This window comes from Cyprinodon variegatus, unplaced genomic scaffold (genome assembly GCF_000732505.1).
Source record: "Cyprinodon variegatus isolate N-32 unplaced genomic scaffold, C_variegatus-1.0 Scaffold218, whole genome shotgun sequence".
NCBI lineage: Eukaryota > Metazoa > Chordata > Actinopteri > Cyprinodontiformes > Cyprinodontidae > Cyprinodon > Cyprinodon variegatus.
This window is the reverse complement of record NW_015150671.1, coordinates 1,067,200-1,084,769: the sequence shown is the minus strand read 5'-3', so window position 1 is coordinate 1,084,769 and position 17,570 is coordinate 1,067,200. Positions and strand designations below refer to the sequence as shown.

At 36.1% G+C, this 17,570-nt stretch overlaps 2 protein-coding genes across 4 annotated transcripts in view; one reads left to right on the top strand and one right to left on the bottom strand.

Annotated features, from left to right (window-relative positions):
- LOC107088457 (bone morphogenetic protein receptor type-1B-like) overlaps window positions 1-8,563 on the top strand; it is a 56,038-nt gene extending 47,475 nt beyond the window's left edge. For both annotated transcript variants that reach the window (XM_015380637.1, XM_015380638.1), the window contains 10 exons: window positions 2,645-2,804; window positions 3,307-3,406; window positions 3,968-4,070; window positions 5,227-5,320; window positions 5,416-5,560; window positions 6,311-6,503; window positions 6,590-6,887; window positions 6,995-7,170; window positions 7,257-7,387; window positions 7,833-8,563. In XM_015380637.1, coding sequence (XP_015236123.1) covers window positions 2,645-2,804; window positions 3,307-3,406; window positions 3,968-4,070; window positions 5,227-5,320; window positions 5,416-5,560; window positions 6,311-6,503; window positions 6,590-6,887; window positions 6,995-7,170; window positions 7,257-7,387; window positions 7,833-7,958 — 1,526 coding nt within the window. In that variant the 3' untranslated portion in view covers window positions 7,959-8,563. The remainder of the gene's footprint in view (window positions 1-2,644; window positions 2,805-3,306; window positions 3,407-3,967; window positions 4,071-5,226; window positions 5,321-5,415; window positions 5,561-6,310; window positions 6,504-6,589; window positions 6,888-6,994; window positions 7,171-7,256; window positions 7,388-7,832) is intronic.
- A 2,678-nt stretch (window positions 8,564-11,241) lies between these two features.
- Window positions 11,242-17,570, bottom strand: part of unc5c (unc-5 netrin receptor C) — a 177,266-nt gene continuing 170,937 nt past the window's right edge. Inside the window, exons 15-16 of one of the 2 annotated variants that reach the window (XM_015380621.1) lie at window positions 15,979-16,157; window positions 11,242-13,031 (exon numbers count right to left, since the gene is read on the bottom strand). In XM_015380621.1, coding sequence (XP_015236107.1) covers window positions 12,872-13,031; window positions 15,979-16,157 — 339 coding nt within the window. In that variant the 3' untranslated portion in view covers window positions 11,242-12,871. The remainder of the gene's footprint in view (window positions 13,032-15,978; window positions 16,158-17,570) is intronic. The other variant, XM_015380620.1, reaches the window with a different exon arrangement.

Below are 17,570 nucleotides of genomic sequence, written 5' to 3'. Positions count from 1 at the left end.
TGACCTGAAAAGTAGAGATACCAAGGTCACTTTGAAGGAGGATCTGCCTCTCCACAAACTTCCCCTCTGAGAAAAAACATCAACATAGATTTGGCTAAATTTACCAAAGAGCTGCATAATACTATGCTGTGATTAAGCCTTTCATCAAATAGATTTCTGGAAGCTTAGTAACCACCTGTTTTCTATTGATGCTTAGGTTACATCCTGTGTAATAAAAGGGAAGTGTTTCCTATATATCACTGAGACTTAAGGCGAAATGTGCATACTGAATGTTTCACATATTCCTTGCTTTGACAATAGTCCAGAGTTTTAACTTGCATCAATAACTGGGGGATTCTGCCTTCCTTTCCTCAGAAACTTTAGGCTGCATATAAAAAGCTCTTACCAGAATTAACCACAAGGGAGTGAAAATTAGAGTTCCAGTGAGAGGAAGGCATCCATCTAGTGTAGCACAGAACTGTTCAGCTTTCTGACCACAAGCGTCCTCGGGGATGAGCCACTGTCAGAACTCGTTTTAGTTTGTATCGAAGAACCATCTGCATCTTCAGTTAGTTTGTAGAAAGAGGAAAAACAAATTTGTTTTTCAAAGAAATTTTGAATAATAATGTTAATGACGTTTAATCTTTGTTCATTTAAGAGGTTTTATAAGTTGCTGTTGTTTAGTCATCAGTTACTTTCACACGTGTTTAATTACTTATTAAAAGTAATCCCTGGACTCACAATTATTTATATTATCAATTATTCTATTAATTATTCTGACAAAGAGTAATCGGATAAAAACCTAATATATATATTATATATATATATAAGAATATTATGTATTCTTTTTTTTTCTCTATTAAGCTAATTACGTTTATTTTGGGTTATACAAAAACATGACATTATGAGTCAAAATTCCCTAAAATGCAATAACATGGCGTATGGTTATTTCTATGATATTGCACAGTCAGCTGATCCTGTAGTCCCTTTGATTTTGCCTTCTAAATGTTTTTTAGATTTTTTACATTAGAAAACACCTTTATCCAAACCACTATTCAGTTTTTTTGTTGTGCAAAAAAAGAAAAGAAATACAGAATAATTAATTTAATTCAGACATAATAAACTCAATCTTCTCATTCTGCAGACACCTGTTGTCCATGCAAGTGTTTATGTCTTACTGTACTTTGGAAACACAAGCTGATGACACATTTAGGGGCATTGAGGATGTCTTCTAATGGACTGCTAATGAGGTTTTGAATTACATGCACGTTGCTGTTTTCTGTTTGGTTTAAGACTTTTGACACTTGGTTGTTTTCTCTGCCTTCCCTTTTGTCTCTTGTGGTCTCCCTCCATAGCTGATAACTATATTTGGAATCCATATACCAACAGCATAGGCTAACTAACCTCAAGGAATTTTAGTAAAGATGCATACAGGTATAAAAAAAAAAAAAAAAAATCTTTTGTATGGGTTCTTCTTTGTTAAAAGATTAAGCCTCTTTTAAGGTAAACTTATTTGGTCTTAGGAGTTACAGATAAGCTTAGCCTTATAAGCAGCACCTTTGCATAGTGGATCAAAAAGTTAATGTGACAATCAAAGCTGGTTGATCAGGACCTTAATAATGGTGCCAAATCAGTCAGCTGGTCTGTGTTTTATCTCTGCTGCCATGTTGAACTTGGTGTTGCCGTATCGCCCTCCTTGTCAACCACCGGAGCCAATATCAAGCAAAACCAAAGTTTGAAATCCACATCTCCCAGCTCATATGTCTAATGCAGCTACTGTATTTTGACTGTTTGAGCTTTGAAATTTGGTGAAAATATAGCTAAGGTTGAACGAAAAAAAAAAAATCCTGGTTACATATCTGCAAAGTCATTTGTATGATTGAAACGGAGTTTATTAAAAAAAAAAAAGGACAAACTGAATTTCACAGCTGAGGTCAGAAGGAAAATAATATATGAAAATATATATATTTTTTATGATATTTAAGCAAAACAGTAAATAAAATTAAAAGAATGCTTATATACAGTTGCATCACAATTATTTATGCGCCAGTGAGAACTTAGTTTTACTTTAATAATTCAATTTAAACAGGGTAAGATCCATTCATAAGAGAGATGGATGTAATGCAACAGGGATTTAGCAGTTATTCTGTTCATTTCAGCAACTACTATTTATCTTTTTTTCCTCTTAAAGCTGTCATTATCCTAAATATTAACATTAAGACTATGTTAACACACTGTGTGTAAAGAACCTTGCTATAAAGACTTCTTTTTTTAAAAGTTCATTGGATTATTAAAGTAAATTAACTTTTTATATGCAGATGTAAAGATGTAAAGTACAACCCAGGTCAGTTCAAGGGTCACATTTATGAATAATCTGGTCTTTATTATGTTCTAAAATAATTTGAATTGAACTTGAAGTGTACAAAACAATTATGCAGATTAGACATTTATACTATTATTAATTAAACAACTTCAAAACCTTTTATGAAATTTAAAAGTAACACCTAAAACATAACAATCAAAGGGGTTAACTGTTGTTTTACTTTACTGTTGCCACTGACATACATGCAGCAATTATGAAGCATAAACGTCTTTCTCAGTCTTTATCTATGATCTGTTATAGTCTAGAATTTTACTAAACGTGATATTTTTCCTCCCTAAACAGCCAACCTGTTGGACACCATGTTATTGAGGAATGGATGGAAGGCCAGATCGGACCGGCCAGCAGGGGAGAGCAGCAGTACAGCCACAGTGATGGCTGAGAACAATCTACGGTGCCACTGCCATCCTCAGTGCCCTGAGGGATCTGAAAACGACACCTGCAAGTATGCTGCAGTAGGCGCACCTTCATCCCGACACACAGGAAATGCAAAATTACTATAGACTGCGCCTGATTGCATGTTATTTCAACTAACTAGTCTAAATATATTATCATTACACACATTTTAGGTCACGTTTAAACTACCTATCCATTATTATTTAAAAGATTAAAAAGAAATGTTTCAGTTTAGTATGTAACAGATGAAAGAAGATAAAAATAACGAGATAGTAAATACTCTAATATTGATTTTGTGAAAAGAGTTCTACAACTTAGAAAAAAAAAATTAAGATGATTGAATTAACCATACACTCTATGACAGTTTCTATTGAAACTGAGTCATGATCATTATAAAACCATCATCGTTTTTTTCACTTAATGTTTACTGTTTTACTGTGGTTACACTATTACATTGTTAAATTCAATAATCAAACTTCAATACATTTAGGATGCAAATAAATTTGCAGTTGTTGATGGTTCAGTTAATGGTTTTTGTGCATTGATTTCAGGACTAATGGTTACTGCTTTGCCATGGTTGAAGAGGAGGGAGGTCATGCTGTAGTCAGCACAGGTTGCTTGCTGCTGGATGGCTCTGAATTTCAGTGCAGGGTAAGTTTTGATTTGTTTATGTTTCTGAATCATGCAAAACTATTAAATAATTTGATATTATCTCTATTTAAACCTGACATGTTAAGGACACTACAGTGAATTGCAGAAGCTCTAACCTCCCCTTTAACTTTGTCTACATCTATGACTAGGATTTTATACACTTTATACATTTAAAGTAAGTTTTCATTCTGTTAAAGTTAAATTCATATTCAGCTCCTTCTACACTAAAGTCATAAAAAAAGCTGAGTAAGTTGCTATTCTATGATAACCTTGCAATTTGACTGAGCATGAACTATTTATTAGATATGGGTAAAAGACTGGGTCAAATTTAGTCTCCAGCTGGGTTAGTTATAATGGGTCAGTTATAATATATTTTGATTCATGAGGTAGAAATGCATGTATTTCAGATTTTTCATATAAAAATCATACAGAACCTGAACTGTTGCAAGTCACTGTAACATTCTTTTTAATATTTTTTTCTATCATACTGTAGATTAATTTTATAAATGTTCTTCACCCATGCCAACTGCTGCTATGTTATTTTGTTTGTCTTTTCAAAAGGATACACGGCATGCGCGCCTTTTGAGAGTGGTCGAGTGTTGCAGAGATCAGGACTTCTGCAACAGAAAGCTACGGCCCACGCTTCCTCCGCTTGTCACATCAGGTAGTTTATCTCGCACGGCGAAACTGTCAAACTCCAAGGTGAGAGTGGCTTTTAGAACAGCCACATTCTGGGCCGCACTGAGTTGGTCATGGACACTGCCAGTTTAAGCTGTTACTAACCACAGTGTGTTGCTGGAGGGGGGAGAGAGAGGCAGGTGGTACAGAGAGTGTTTTCTCACTCTCTAATGAAAAGGACAGCCTCCCCCCAGGGCCTGCTTGAGTTTCTTGCCTGAGGACGGATGTGAGGTATATGTCCATCTGTCACCCCATGGCAAACCAACACGCACATTTGTTCCCTTTCTGTCTTTGTCAAAAACACCCACCATTTTGCTTCAGCAAGTACATTCAAGATAATATTTTTACCTCTGTACATTTCTCACCATGCCTAATACAAATATTGTGGATTCTTACATGTTTTCTTTGTACAACTACAAAGTTTCATGTATAAAGTGTGGCTTGTTGAGACTTCTTGTAATAGAGCAAAACTGTGTTTTTAGAAGAAAAGTAGAAGAAAAGAACATACTTCTCTATTTATTTACATATATAGCAGTTACAGAGGTGTGGCTTTTATTTATTTCTTGTGTAATGTTGTGTGACTTTATGAAACAGTGACTTTTGTGTGGTCTTAATCCCATAGGCATCATAATCAAAATGAAAAAATAGACAAAAAGTCTGTACTTTGAACATGTGACAAAAATATTGAGCTTCTCACCATATTCTGTTTTTTAGATGTATTTCAGAGTAGCTAGATTTTTTTTACAGCTTGCTTGCAAACTTGAAGTTTTTTTTAAGCCTCTGCTGCATCTTCAGTTTGTGCATTTGTGATTGACACCACTGAGGCAGAAAGGCCAGAGCTCCAGTGTGGCTTCAGGCCTCTGGGGTTTGTGCAGCGATGTCACTGTGACACCTGATCAGTGGGATTCGGGAACGGGATATGATCGATAACAGGCTGTGAAAGCGTGGGGGGAGAGTGGTCGAAGGGGGAGTAGTCGGATGGTGTCACAGACAATTAGAATGATGCTCAACTTGATAAGAGCGAGTGTCATCCCTCATTCATCAAAGTGAATTTTACCAACCTTCCTTCAGACTATTTTAAAATAAAGGACAGAAATATATTTTTAATAAAATATTTACATCTTTCTTTTTTTTTCTTTCAGAATATGTGGACAGCAGCATTCAGTACGAAGTGTTGTTCATTTCATTGACCATTTGCAGCCTCTTCTTTGGCATTCTCATCTTTTGCTACTTCAGGTATAAAGCTTCTCTCCTGCACAAGCAGTGTGAATAAACACATTTATACAAACTTTTTACACTTGTCCAAAATCTTCATCCTCTATCCGTGGCAGATATAAGCGACAGACATCACGACCACCCTACAGTATCGATCTGGAGCAAGATGAGACTTACATTCCTCCTGGGGAGACTCTGAAGGATCTAATAGAGTACTCCCGCAGTGCAGGCTCTGGGTCTGGATCAGGACTCCCTCTGCTGGTATGAAAAAATAAAAACATCTCGAGATGTCTTTGAATAAAGCATAGATGACATGTTCGCCCACTACATTTGATACACCATGCAATGAGAGCATTAATCAGAAAAACAGGCAAGAGGGCTATAGTAACTCTGAAGGATCTGTAGAAATCCACAACTTAGGGGAAAGAATCCCTTTTAACACGTACTACAGTAGTATTAGCAGCTGTGAGCTTAAAAAAAATGTGGCTTTCATGGAGGAGTTGAAAAAAAGAGCCATTGTTGAAAGATGGTAATAAGAACCCATGCTAGGAGTTTGACACAAGCCAAGCAGGGAACAGAGCAAACTAGTAAAATAAGCATCACACATCAACGTGAAGCATGAGAGGCAGTGACACGTTGTGGGGATGCTCTCCTTCAGTTGAGACAGACTCAATCAGAGGGTCGATGAAGCTAAATATGTGATAATCCTATAAAGGATATTCTTTCAGTGGCTTGAAAATGACCTCAAACTGGGCTAGAAATTGCCTTGTTGAAAGCTAATTCAAAAGATTTATGTTGACCTTTTCTGGCACATTCTTCAGCCACATGAGATCATTAATAGATGGCAAGATTTTTAAGAGATCAAAATATTGTTCTTTTTGGAATAATTTCTTTTAGTTTGTTACATTAAATCCCCCTCCCACCCCCCCACCACCAGAAAAACAAAAAAACTGTAAGATGAAGGAATATTTCTTGGAAAAATAAAGTAACATTTTTCACTTATGTTAAAAGGTTCAGCGAACCATCGCCAAGCAGATTCAGATGGTGAAACAGATCGGAAAAGGTCGATACGGAGAAGTCTGGATGGGCAAATGGAGAGGGGAGAGAGTGGCTGTCAAAGTCTTCTTCACAACCGAGGAGGAGAGCTGGTTTAGAGAGACAGAAATTTATCAGACCTTCCTGATGAGGCATGACAACATCCTGGGTAGGACATCAGCAGCCAGAAGTTTTACTTCAGATATTAAATCAATGTTTTGTTGATCTCTCCTCTTACTCCTGTCTTGTCTGCAGGTTTCATTGCAGCTGATATTAAAGGAACCGGGTCTTGGACTCAGCTCTACCTCATTACAGACTACCATGAGAACGGTTCTCTGTACGACTACCTCAAGTCCAATACCTTAGACGTCGGCGCTCTGCTGAAACTGGCCTATTCCTCCATCTCTGGCCTCTGCCACTTGCACACTGAGATCTACGGCACACAGGGGAAACCTGCTATAGCACACAGAGACCTAAAGAGCAAAAACATCCTGGTGAAAAAGAACGGCTTCTGCTGTATAGCCGACCTGGGGCTTGCTGTCAAGTTTAACAGGTAGAAGACGTCTTTATAGAGTCCTGGAACTTTTTCTTTAATGCTGTTTAGTGTAGGAAAAAGAGGCAAATCTTGAAGCATATTTGTGTTCTCATTGCGCCTTTCAGTGACACTAACGAGGTAGACATCCCACCTAACCTACGAGTTGGGACCAAGCGCTACATGCCACCTGAAGTTCTGAACGAGACGCTGAACAGGACCACCTTTCAGTCCTTCATCACGGCTGATATGTACAGTTTTGGCCTCATACTTTGGGAGATGGCGCGGCGTTGCACCTCTGGAGGTCAGACCAACCTATGTACCTTTCATTGCGATACATTCAGATGTTTTATAGTAAATGATGACAGATGGCTGTTTATTTTCCTACAGGTGTGGTTGAAGAGTATCAGCTTCCCTATTATGATGTTGTTCCCACTGACCCTTCGTATGAAGACATGAGGGAGGTGGTCTGCATTAAGAAGCAAAGACCCTCGTTAGCAAATCACTGGAGCAGTGATGAGGTACTCTATATGTTGTTTATTAATTGTCACTCTTAAATTAAATAATTAAAAATTGTGTCTTATTTTCAGACTTCAGTTTAAAGTTAATAAAATAAAATTCCTTGACTTTTGCACTTGGCTTTAATGAATAATGAATGCATCAGTTGCATTTATGTTATAATAGTGGTTATAGATGCTTCTAATTGGGTCACCACTTATTTCTAAATACAGATTTTTTTTTTCTTTAGCTGAACAGTGTACTCAGAAATTAAAGTGTTGCATAAACATACATTTAATATGTAGGTTTTTAGACATGCTAATTAATAAGGAGCGCTGAATTCCTTTATAGCCTGTTGAGTATTGTTTTTAATTTACCTAAATGTTCTGCTTGAATTTCCCTTCAGGATTAATAAAGTATAATTGAATTGAATTGATTCTAATGTAAAATGGACGTGTTTGTCTCCAGTGTCTACGGCAGATGGGGAAACTGATGTCGGAGTGCTGGGCTCATAACCCTGCCTGTCGCCTCACAGCCCTCCGGGTTAAGAAGACCCTGGCGAAGATGTTAGAGTCCCAAGACATCAAACTGTGACAGAAAGTCAAGAGAGAGAAAGAGAGAGATGCTCTCTTCTCAGTACAGACTTGTCAATGCCACTGGCACAGGCCTTGAAGAAAAGGAAAATAAGAGGCTCTGAATGATCAGATGAAGGACACTGGGATGGAAGAGGGTCAATAATGGCCGTTGTGGAGCCAGAGAGAATGTCAAGAAGGAAAAAAAAGAAGTTTAACAAAAGTTTGTCCTCAAACTAAGAGTTTTGTCTGTGTTTTCTGTGAAAGCAGATTGTTTGCCTGGTTAAAGACAGTTTATGTGGGGAGCTTCCCTGCGAGAGGGAACAGCGACCTTCTGAGCAGGCTCTAATGAGGAAGCTGCTTCCTGAAGCCATACAGCAGTATTCTGAGCAGTCTTCTGTGCTGTTACAACTGCCTTTATGTGTTTGAGTAATTTTTATTTTCATTATTTTTGTGAGGCTCATTGCATGAAGAGTTCTCCTCCAACGTGACAAAAGACCTAATTGTCAAAGAAGTATTATTAATATTATTATTCTCATCAGAGAAAGATTTCACCATTTTTTATATATTTTCTATTTAGTAAATGTTTTCCTCACAATGTATTTTTAAGTTTATTTTGTTGCAAATTAAACAAATAGTTTGTGAGGCTTCTGAACCGAGTCATGATCATTGTCTCCTTTGCAATTTTTACAAAGTTTATCTGAGTTCTTAAAAACCACCCATCTGAACCAATTGATGGTCAGCATAATTGGGGCCCAATTTTTTAACATTATCTATGGGGAGGAAAATGGTTACAAATATATGCCAAATAAAAATAAATGCGAATGTAAAATAAGGCTTCTGAAATTAAAGATTTGTACTATATGTCCCTTTGTATGTTTAAGTAGAAAATGTATTTGTTTGATTTTGTGGCCTTTTTAAACATTTAATTTGAGTTACAAAGCAACTTGTAAATGAGAGCTACTCTTTGGATGTCAATCTGTGCCACAAGCTAATTTGACTGGCATATCAAATTGACTAATTAAGTTCTTTTCTTGTATCTCACTGGCCATCTAAATGGTTCTCTTTTGGCGCAATCTATGCTAACCACCCAAACTGACCAATCAGGACATGTTCTTTTACATGTGAGCTGTCCTCTCTGCCTCTTTTGGTTCAATCTTAAAGGATGAAGCTGATTGGTGAATGATGAATCAAAAATGGCCATTTAGAAGAGAGATGTTTGGTTGAATCTCACCTATGCTCTAGTTCTGCCCATTGCATTATGCTGATTATGTTATGAATGGACCAATTGGCCAATCAGCAAACAGAAGTTCTTTTTTTTATATATATATATATATGTTAAATGCTCATTAGGTTCCTCTTATTATAATTTCTGTACCCAAAGCTGATTTTTTTTTAATTATAAAATTATTATTAAATTATATAAAATGCTGAATGCCAGTGAGACTCTATATATTACTCAAGACAAACTTTCTGAACCTTAATATGATGGCACTTACAAATCAAACCGACCAATCAGCTCAGGAGAGAGTCTTCTGTTGCATTTCAGATGCCTTTTAGATCCCCATCTCTGGTTCAGAATGGTCTCTATACCACAAGTCTATTAACCGCAATAAACCAGCCAATCAGAAAATACTTTGTTTTGCTGATTCTTAGCCAGCTTCTAGATGTTCCTCTTTAGCACAATCTAAATCCTTAAAGTAGTTTTGATCAATGACAAACGAAATGTATTTATTTTATTTTCATGTTTTTAAAGTTTTTTTTTAAATAAATTCTTCAATTATATAAAAATAAATATTAAACTAGCCAATAAGTGTATTGCTTGTCATAGAGACATGGATGTCTTCTTTTATGTTGATCTCTGTGCTGGAAGCTTATTGGTCAGTGCCAAATGATGTAGCCAATCAGAAGAGACATTTTTTTGAAGCTTCTCAGCTGCCCTTGAGATATCTCTTTTTAGCACAATTTCTTCCCCTCATGCTGAGTTGTTTCTGCCAAATCAACTAACCAATCACAAGAGAGAGTTTTGTTTCTTAAGGCTCCTAGATGTCCCTTTAATTGTAAGCTTCTCGCCAAAAGCTGCTTGGTCAGTAGAAATTGTTATTTTGTGCATTAGATGCCCCTCTAAATGACCTTATAAAACAATGTAAATGTCCTGATTAAAAAATCTAAACCTTCAGCTGTTTAGATTATGCTAATTAGCTGGGCAATCAGAAGAACATTTAGTTGTTTCTCAACTGCTCTTGAGATTTTAGCTGACTGAACAAATGCTTAACCAACACAAAGACACTTTTTTGTTGCTTCTAAACTCTCTTCTAGTTTTCCACTCAGTGCCACAAGCTTAACGGTCAATAAATTATACAGCTTCCTAAACGCACATTGTTCTATGCATCTCAGATATGATCTGGATATCACTCTTTAAGCTTTAGCTGTGTGCCTAAAATTAACTAGTTAATTAAAATTTTAACCTAGCCCCTAGATAATACTCCTTTGGCAAATTATCTTTACTGCAAATTTATCATGCTGTACCCACAAATGTTTTCATTGTAGGTGTCCCTCTTTTGGTATATGCTAAGTTTATTATGCTGATTGTGTTTGAAATATGAGTTTTTTTCTTGAACTTGGCAGCCTTCTAGATGTTGCTCCAGTTAGGCAATCTCAGGACCTAACCATAGTATCAACAATAACTGTCATATTAGAAGAGAGATTCTTTTTCATCTTTTATCCCATCTAGAGGTCCTACTCTTCAACTCGTTTTTATGCATCAGCTAAGGTGGTAATAAACTAAAGTGATCAATCAGAACAGAACAGTTTGTGGCACATCTCAGCTGCCCTTTAGATGTTAATTATCTGCCTCTAGCAAGTTAGAAAATAAATAAATATATATATATATATATATATATATATTTATTATCTCATGTGCCCTTCATGTCCTGAAGCTGTGTCAGGAAAGATAACTGACAAATAGAATCTCTACTTTGTATCTTAACTGACCTTTATATATCAGTATTTTGGCCTAATGTCTTTACCTAAACCATCTTGTTAACAATTAGAACTGGTCAATGACTGACAAAACTATTCTTTAGCATCTGAGCTAACCCCAGTAGTCTTTTAGAAGAGATAAGTATTTTTCCGTTTTTTTTAGCCTCTCAGGAAGGGACACTGTCCACTCAGTTTGAGACGTGTTGATGAATAAATATAATAAAGCGAAAATTTTCAAATAAATTTCAGCTTCTTCTGTAATCATATCCTAAACTATATAAAGCTGGATCAAGAATACAAACCTTTTCTACAGTTACACAAACCTGAGTTTCTCAGGCATTTTATTTCATATTGTTACAAAGCTCGGTTTACAAGTACAAAACTGTTTGGCCAAAATTTGTGCCCACAGGATAACAATCCCCTCTGAAACAGTGCTCTGCAGTTTCAGAAATTCAAACAGGAATGCTTCATTTATATTGTTGCATATAAATATAATTTATTATCAGTCTTAAAAATTCTTTCTTACACTTTGTACAGTAACTCAACAGATGAAACGCAAGCGAGGAACATCATGAGCGCCATAAACGGACAGGCTACATTCTCGCTATGCACAACATTAGTCATGAAGCTGAAAGACGATCAGATAAAGGCTAGCACACTGATAAATGAAAAGATTGTTCCAATAGGATGCAGAGTTTGCATAGACAGCTTTACAAAAACTCAGACAAATACCATTGAGGAATACAATAAAACCATAAAGAACACTTGAACAGTGCTGCTTCGTTAAAGGAATGTCGCATTTATAGCTATTAATGAGTATTATACACATGATCAGCATCATCATGACACTGATGGCTTCTGTTATATAATGTACAAACTTTCTTGAGTTAAAATCTCAGCGTTTTTCTCAAAGCGCTGGAGAATGTGACTTAACTGCAAACACTAAAATAAAACAAGATTAAACTGATTAAATAGACCCTCACATCTTGTAAGTCTCCATTTTTTGGTAGAAAGCAGCTGTTTCCCACTGCACTGATCCTACAAAAATAAACCTGTCTGATCACAGGATCATGTTGTGGAAATGATTACAGTTAATCATAAATGTATTTGTATTTATTCATTCTGCATGGGATATTTTGTATACTTCAATAGCGTATCTAATTTCTAAAATAAACAAGTTAAAGACGGGAGGGGATTCAAAAATGAATAAAAACGTATAAAACGAACAAAAAATTGTTAAAAAAGATGCAACCAAGACACCATAATATTACATAACACTAAATAATATAGATAATTATTAAACAGAGTATTAAAGACAATGGTTTTCCTTTACTGTAGTTTTTTCTGACTCTTACTTCCATGGAAGTCCACCAGGTGGCGATGTGACACAGTCAAAGAAATGAAAATGCAACTAAAAATAAAAGGTTCTATAAAATACTGAATAACAGCCCAAAAGAAAATAAAAAACAAGCATAAATAGATATATTGTTAAATACTGAGTCATCAACAATAGCAGAAAATTGACTTTGATAGCTGAGTGATGCTCTCTCTACACCCCGCCTTTCCTTTGATCCGCTGACCTCTTTGTCGACTGTTTCTCATACATTGTGAGACAATCTGCAGCCAACCTATCCAAACAACCGGACAGCTGTTTCCAAGGAAACAAGAGCCAAGAATATCAAACTGTTGCACCAGAGAAAGGAAGAATCAGCCAGAAAAGTGACTGGCAAGGGTTCATGTTTACTCTCCAGGTTTCTACACCCTTTTGTTGCCAATGTTTAACTGGGTCATAGCTGAGCAGACCTGGCTGTTTGTATGCTCCCACTATTTTCAGCGTGCACCTTAAGAGAGCAAACCAGGATTTGCCTCTTAGATTCCAAATAAAAGTCATGCTTTATTCCTCTTTTCCTTATTTCTCTTTTTATCTTCTTCCTCTTCGGGCGTAAGCAGACGTCAGTGGTCGGTTGCAGAAGGAACCAGGCTGTCGTGACGTCCCATCTCCTCCAGCACCTGGGCAAGGCGGCTGAGGTTGCCGTCAGGAAAATGCTGTGCCTCCCATAAATCCAAGATCACTCCAGTAGGACTGGATTTGGTGGCAAAGTAGTTCAGATACCTAAATGAAATATTGCAAAGTGACAGGGAGAAATGGGTTAGAAAAATTGCTAAAAGGTGAATCTAAATGAATGAGAATTTCATCAAATTATCAAGAAGTTTGAAAAATATGTTACCCATAAGAGAATTATCTTGTAAAATTTTTTGATTTATAATAATTTCTAAATGCATGTTTATTGTTTATTTGCAGAATTTTTTTTTAGTAACATACTCAAATGCTCGTATAAAATGAATAAAGTTCAATTATTGTTGCAAACAAAGATGAAATTTTGCAAATGGAAATAAAAAAATTTTTTTTCAGGCGTTGAACTTTTGGTTTACTTTTCCGTTTTTCTTTGTTTTATTTTTTTCAATTTTTTTTTTCTTTTTATTTTTTCTTTTTTTTTGTTTTTTTTTATTATTATTTTTTTTTTTTTTATTTTTTTTTTTTTGAGTCATCAAATTGCTGTCACATCCCCAGCTATGCCAAAAGACAAAAAAAGGTGTAGTAACCCCGTTTTAACCCGAGGAGGGAGCCAAACAGACAGTTTTAGACAAAAAAGGAGGATTTAAACAAAAGTGCAAAGAAATTGTCGAAGCAATGCCTTTTTTCACATAGAGAGCACTATAAGATTTAGATTTATTTAGTTTCAGTTTATCAGAAAAAAGTTTATTTAGGTGTAGGTAGTGCTTTAAAGATCATACCTGCATCAGCTGAAATTTAAACTGTACACCGGAAACTCCTAATTTACTAATTAAACATGCCAGACACATAACAAACTTAAAAAAATGGAAAATATTAATATGGCAACAAAACCCTCAATAAAATCTATAAAACAATGTATCCCCCCCCCCTTTTTTTTTTTACACCTTTAATGAGGGAGCCAGTCGACATTGACGATGCTCTGTGAACTTTCACGTTTGAATTAATCAGCGGCTGAAATCATTTTTCTTCACTGTTACTCTCCTCCTGTATATTTCTGGTCATATAAATAAAGGTGAGATTAGTAGGCGGGACCCATGGATTTCATTTTACTTATTTATCTATACTGCTGGTAAACATTGTAAAATCTTTAAGAAATTGAATCAAAATGACTTCCAGAATGAATCAGAGCTCAAACTTACATAGCACAAAACATCCAATAGTGTTTCTAAAAAAACAACAACCCAAAAACATTGATATCTGCAAATTTAAACCCATATAGAAATAAAGACCAGAAAACGTTTGAAATATTCACAACACTTGATTTCTACGGTCACTCTTTTGGTCAAATATCTTGTAACCATTTTGAAAGAACTGCTTTCCTAACTTCCCTTATACAACAACGGCTTTGCCTCAGAGGGAAGAGCGGATAATCCACAGGAAAATCCCATTCACAGGTCCGACCGCTGCCCATAAGAGCTTAATGTGCTCATGGTTCTCATCTCTAAGCCTCCATCAATAGAAGGAAAGCTCAATTATTTTGGAGATATTGCAGGAAAAATCCTAAAGTCCAGGCGCTCATAGGTAAGCCTGAGAGGCCTTCAATGGTTCTGTTTAGAATCTAAGGAGTGAAGAAGAGACATCATAAACCACTCAGACAGAATTTAAAGCAGTCTGAACAAACTGAAATAGTTTACTCACTTTGACCTATTTCATATCTGTCACATTAAATTATTCAAGATCATTCATTTTAATATCAGACAAATACCTAAAGGAAAAATAAAATGCATTTTTTTTTTGGTTTGGAATAGAACTGGTTCCGTAAATTTAGCAATCATACATGTTGAAGTTGATAAACAAACCAAGATCTTGATGCCATCTCTGTATTTTTACTGTTTGTATGGTTTTAGTTTTCTGGAGGCTCTGTGTTAGTTTTACAGTTGATGAATTACGAGGAAGTCATGCCAAAAATTTTAACTTTTGTCCTGTCAGTCCACAGACTCGACAAAACTGAATGGTCAAATATTATTTTTTATCTCCTTACCCCAAAATAAATGAATAAATAACACTTTCTAACCATTACCAAGCTGAAAAGGACCCGTTTCTCTCCTTTTATATATTTCTTTAGCACAGGGCATGAGGAGCATTCTTCTTCATGTTGTCAAACAGGTTCTATTCAGATTATTGATGATACTGGTGTTAAAGTACAGTAATTAGAGCTGGACATTGTTGCTAAGATTAAACAAAAAAAAAAACAAACAAAAAAAAATGAGCCAGGTTGGTTAGGAAAGCTTTTGCTCTGAAAAATGAAATATCATGAAAAATAGATGATGATAAGAAGAAATCCATAAAGAAGTAAACATTTTTTTTTTAGATTCTCTGTTTTCCCAATTTGTAAAACTTTAAAATGTCTCTATTTTTAATCAGACACAGAAAGTGTATATAAAACAAACAAATAAACAGAAAAAAAATGACTTCCAAGATGCATCACTGATGTAAGCTGTGAGTGAGGGGTTGGTTGAAGTCTCTCCCTAGCATTCTCCTGCCTTCACGCTGCACTCAGTAAGAGGTCTCGTCAATCTGCAGCTGCTGCTTGTGATAAGGCTGCCCTGCTGAGCTGGGATCTTATAAATGGATTCACACTGTACCTCCATTACACACACACACACACAAACACACACGACTATCAAAGACGCATGGGTGACGTGTTGCACAGAAGAGTGTCTCTCTCCATCTTCGTCTCTCTCTGTCTTTGTCTGAGTTCCCTCCAAGTCAATTAATCTCAATTCAGCTGATGTTTATCACAATGAGTCACATCCCAGCAGAACAATCACAATCAAATTAAAAATAGATTAGTTATCTATAATTTGTCTCCACGCATTGTAGGCCTCTGCTTCTACTAACATGGATAATATGGCAGATAAAGATGAACATGAGGATCTTTTTATGTATTTTTGGTTGTTGACATGATTTATCCTGCAAAACCAGATAACAGCCTGTTAGAGTGCATCTTAAATGTGATGCAACATCTCACTCCTCTTAGCACCTGTCAAGGTTGAGTTTGTGGGCCAGCATCCTCCAGTCATTGCCTCTGGTCTGCGGCGCATCTAGGCTACCGCACAGCTTCTGTCGAATGGAAAGAGGGATGCGGAAAGCGTTTGGCCCGACCAATGTCGTGATGTTGCTGGCGGGGTCCAGCAGGGATGTGTCAATGCTCTGGGAGTCCTGCAAACATAGAAGGAAAAAAAAGAGTTAAGAAATGCTTATTTCTCACATATCTGTTGAGTAAACATAAATGGCCTAAATTTATTTTCAGCCCTCCCTCAGTATGAGTTTTGTACCATTTCCTTTCATCTGAATGCCATCTTCAAATCTATAGGGGTATGTCTCAGTATCAGCTCTTTTACATCTAAACATTATCCCTTATTCTTTTTTATTTAGGGAAAAGTTTGGTCATATTCAGAAAAAAAAAAACTTCTGAAAATACCTTAAATAAGAAATTATTACATATTGTTCCATAAATGATAAGTGTTTTTAATTAAGAGTAATTTCATTTAAATTGAGACATCCATGTTGTGACGTCACGCTGCGGTATCGGCTGTTGATCAAGTCGCAGTGCTGTAGCTGGTTTTTGTCACAATGCGCTATTATCCAAGTCATCTTGCAAACATTCTTCTTCAAAACGTTGTCTACATATGATGTGTTTTTTCCTGTAGCAAGAAGTTTGATGGAAAATCCTCCCTCCTCAAGTAAGCAATCACCGTCGGCGATGGATCATGAATTGGAAAGGTGAAATAACACATTTTTTCCCCCTTTAAGCCGTGTATTACAGCATCAAACTGCCATACACATGGGCATTGTCAGTTTAACTATAGCTCTCGCGAATTTCAAGGTTGAAGTCCTCTCGAAATCTTAAAAAATTGTTGTTGATTGCAGGGGTGTCTAGCAGTTCTTATTGATTTTGCTTGTAAAGTGGAGAGAATGGCACTTGGTTTATCGCACCCTGACGTCACTGCTGGAAGATTTCTGGAGTGAGGTGTTACGATATTTGGGCAAAAATGGCCTGTTCCGGTCTCAGTGATCGCAATGAAAATTATAATTTTAAATTTTTTACTCTTTAATGCTAAATTCATTAAATCACTGTGAACATATTATTTTTAGGTATAGAAAATGATCCATCGAACATTCCTTGCTGACCGGACTTTTCCTTTAAAAGCTCAATGACAATCTGTCAAATTGGATGGAAAACAATTAGGAACAAAATTCCCTAGCTACGGCAAACATTTTAAGTTTCATTTAGGTCAGGGCTTTGATTAGGTGGTTGTTTCACATATATATGTTTTGATCTAAACATTGGCACTGTCTCTTTGGCTGTAGGAAAATAAACTTAAGCTCCAGTCTGAAGTAATTCCATAGGTTTTGTACAGGAGTGCTCCGTTTTTTGGTTCCATAATTTTTTCCAATCAAGCTTAGCCATCTTTCTAACCAATGCTAAAGATCAAAACCCCACGGCATGATGCCACCACCACCATGCTTTTATCATGAGGATGGTAGTCCAAATCAGTTACAAAATCTTTTCCGTTTATTGGTTGCTGGATTAAGTGCAAATATTAGAGAAAAATAAAATTCTGCTTAGTG